Source organism: Anolis carolinensis, unplaced genomic scaffold (genome assembly GCF_035594765.1).
Source record: "Anolis carolinensis isolate JA03-04 unplaced genomic scaffold, rAnoCar3.1.pri scaffold_14, whole genome shotgun sequence".
Taxonomy (NCBI): Eukaryota; Metazoa; Chordata; class Lepidosauria; order Squamata; family Dactyloidae; genus Anolis; species Anolis carolinensis.
The window spans coordinates 38,485-41,872 of NW_026943825.1; the positions used below are offsets into that span (position 1 = coordinate 38,485).

The following is a 3,388-nucleotide window of genomic DNA, read 5'->3' on the forward strand; positions in this document are numbered from 1 at the left end:
TTGTCCCTTTGCCTTGGAAGGTTCTATTGAACTCTGAAAATCCCTGGATTCCTTTGCCAAGAGAAGGGGATGGAGGTCAGATCTTGAACACTTTGAGGAACTGGGTCCAGGCTGGGAGTCAGTCCATTCAAGAAGCATGGCATTGCGCTTGCCATTCGTCCCATGGGCTTGGAGGGTCACATTGGAAATGCCCCGGAGGAGGGTCAACGTCAGGCGGTCAGGCCTTGGGTGGGGGGAGGCCCCACTCCCCCCGAGGCATGGTGGGCACCCCCAAAGGCAGAGCGCTCGCTCGCTCGCTCGCTCTCTCGCTGGCTCAGAGGGGGGCCGGCCCGTGCAGCGGCGCGAGGGGGCCCGGCTGGGGCGCGGGGGGGCAGCGGGGGGCCGGCCTTGCGCGAGGCCTTGCGCAGGAGGGGGCTGTCGGGGTGGCGCTCCTGCAGGTGCCGCAGGTGGCCCTCCTGGCTGTCGGCCGTGGAGCCGCAGTCCTCGCAGACGTACAGCTTGGCCCGGCGCTCCTTGTAGGCGTAGCTCTGCTGCACCCCGTGGATCTTCTTCAGGTGGGACTCCAGGGAGCAGCGCTGGGTGAAGGCCTTGTCGCAGAGGTCGCACTTGTAGGGCCGCACGCCTGCCGGGAGGGGGGGGAGAGAGGGGGGGGAGAGAGGGGTCAGCCGCTGCCGCCACCGCTGCCCAGGCCCTGGACACCCCCAACCCAAGGGCACCTGGGTGCCATGGACACCTAGATACAAGATTGCCGTATTTACTCAAATCTAATGCTCACCTAGGAGCCCCGGTGGCAAAGCGCGTTAAAGCACTGAGCTGGAGACCAAAAGGTCCCAGGGTCAAACCCCAGGAGCTCCAGCTCCTGCCAACCTAGCAGTTCGAAAACATGCCAATATGAGTAGATCAATAGGTACTGCTCCGGCGGGAAGGTAACCCTGGCGCTCCATGCAGTCATGCCAGTGGCCACATGACCTTGGAGGTGTCTACGGACAACGCCGGCTCTTTGGCTTAGAAATGGAGATGAGCACCAACCCCCTGGACTTAACGTCAGGGGAAACCTTTACCTAATGCTCACCTGCTTTGCCTAAATCGCCTCCCCAAAATTAGGGTGCATATTAGTGTTATATTATACTAGCTGTGCCCGGCCACGCGTTGCTGTGAAGTATGGTGGTCTGGGAAATAAAGTATTGAGGAATTGGTAGTAGTTAAGGTAAAGGGTAAAGGTGCCGGCCTGTTTATGTTGGATAAGTGAGACTCTACTGTATATTTATCTATATATATTAAAGGGTAATGAAATTTCGGCCTAGGACAAAACAACAAAACTACACACCCCAGAAACACTAAACTTGGCAGCACAACCCCTCATCCATGCCTCTACATTCATACAACAAAAAGCTCCATCTACTCCAGAAAACGGCCAGGCTTTGAGACTGCAAGGCTATTCACTGCTATTCCACCTGGCCAACAAAGGATTCCCATAAGCCACAGCAACGCGTGGCCGGGCACAGATAGTAATCTTATATTATCTGCTTAGAACTGGATTATATGAGGCCCCTTCTACGCAGCTGTATAAAATGCATGCTGAAGTGAATTATCTGGCAGTGTGGAGTCAAGATAATGCAGTTCAAAGCAGATAATATAAGATTCTAAATGGGTTATATAGCTGTGTAGAAGGGCCTTGAGTCTACACTGCCATATAATCCAGTTCAAATCTGATAATCTGTATTTTATAGGCAATGTGGAAGAGGCCTAAGTGAGGCCTAACTCTGCCTGTCCCCTGGGCTGAGTGGGTTGCTAGGAGACAGAGGCGGTTCAACTACCAGGCCAACTAGGCAGTTGCCTGTGGTGCCATTGAGGCAACTCCTGTCTCCTGCGGCCTGCCTCCGCAAGGTATTGAACTGCTTTTTCTGTTGATTTGTTTTAAAACATGATGTTTTAGTGCTTAATTTGTAAAATCTTAATGTAATTTGATGTTTAATAGGCTTTTCCTTAATCCCTCCTTATTATCAAACATTTTCACTTATCCAACACTTTTATTTTTCAGTGATTGGTTTGGAGGGGGGTGCCAAAATTCTGTTCACCTACACTTGAAAAATACCTAGGGCCGGCTCTGCTAGGAGACCAAGTGGGCGGAGCTTAGCCTTCTAACTGGCAGCAATTGGATAAAAACAATTATTCCTCTCCCTCTAATTAGAACTTTATTTTTCTTTTCTTTTTGTTGTATGAACGTAGAGGCATGGATGAGGGGTTGTGCTGCCAAGTTGAGTGTTTCTGGGATGTGTAGTTTTGTTGTTTTGTCCTAGGCTGAAATTTCATTACCCTTTTATAGATATAGATTCTCTGGAAATGTGAAGCCAGGGTCTGGATGGCCATCAGTCCCGAGAGCGGAGTGGGTGTCTCGGTGCATGGAGGATGGGGTTGGACTGGACGGCCCTTGGGGTCCCCGTGGCTTCCAGGCGGCCTAGAGGCGAGACTCACCCGTGTGCGTCCGGACGTGGCGCTTGAGGTCGAAGGTGTCGTTGAAGCCCTTGTTGCAGTAGGGGCAGAGGTGGCGCTTGACCTGGCTGTGGCACTTGAGGTGGCGGTTCAGCATGCGCTGGTAGGAGAAGCCCTTCTGGCAGAACGGGCAGGAGAAGGGCTCCCCGGGCGCCTCTCCGTGGCTCACCTGCGGCAGGGAACGTGGGCAACACCTGCTCGGACGGGCCCTCCTCCTCCCGCGGGGCTCTGCCTCCAAGGTGGGCATTTGCACAAGCCCCCCCCCCCCCCCCCGGGCAGGAGAAGGGCTCCCCGGGCGCCTCTCCGTGGCTCACCTGCGGCAGGGAACGTGGGCAACACCTGCTCGGACGGGCCCTCCTCCTCCCGCGGGGCTCTGCCTCCAAGGTGGGCATTTGCACAAGCCCCCCCCCCCCCCGGGCAGGAGAAGGGCTCCCCGGGCGCCTCTCCGTGGCTCACCTGCGGCAGGGAACGTGGGCAACACCTGCTCGGACGGGCCCTCCTCCTCCCGCGGGGCTCTGCCTCCAAGGTGGGCATTTGCACAAGCCCCCCCCCCCCCCCCCCGGGCAGGAGAAGGGCTCCCCGGGCGCCTCTCCGTGGCTCACCTGCGGCAGGGAACGTGGGCAACACCTGCTCGGACGGGCCCTCCTCCTCCCGCGGGGCTCTGCCTCCAAGGCGCTGCTGCTGGCGGGCATTTGCACAAGCCCCCCCCCCCCCGGTGCGAGCAGCGCCGTCCCCCCCCCGTCCCCCCCCGTCCCCCCCAGAGCCCTTACCTTCATGCTGGGCCGCAGGAAGAGCGGCTCGGCCTCCTGCTGCTGCCTCCCGCCCGGGATCTGGGCCGCGCCGTGGGGCTGGGCGGCCGTGCAGACCGCGTTGCGGATGGTCATGTCCAAGGGCA

The 3,388-nt window shown here is 57.7% G+C and overlaps 1 protein-coding gene across 1 annotated transcript; it reads right to left on the minus strand.

Annotated features, from left to right (window-relative positions):
• Positions 1 to 209: 209 nt before the first annotated feature.
• On the minus strand, positions 210 to 2,725 carry ovol1 (ovo like transcriptional repressor 1). Its single transcript, XM_062965198.1, has 2 exons — positions 2,476 to 2,725; positions 210 to 622 (listed from the first exon to the last, which is right to left on the minus strand). The coding sequence occupies exons 1-2, from the start codon at positions 2,588 to 2,590 to the stop codon at positions 210 to 212; spliced, it is 528 nt and encodes a 175-aa protein (XP_062821268.1). The 5' UTR covers positions 2,591 to 2,725.
• Positions 2,726 to 3,388: the final 663 nt, after the last annotated feature.

Coding starts and splice junctions, on each gene's coding strand:
- ovol1 (XM_062965198.1), bottom strand. CDS start 2,590: ATGCTGAACCGCCACCTCAAGTGCCACAGCCAGGTCAAGCGCCACCTC. Junction 623..2,475: donor CCACGTCCGGACGCACACGG/GTGAGTCTCGCC, acceptor CCCTCCCGGCAG/GCGTGCGGCCCTACAAGTGC.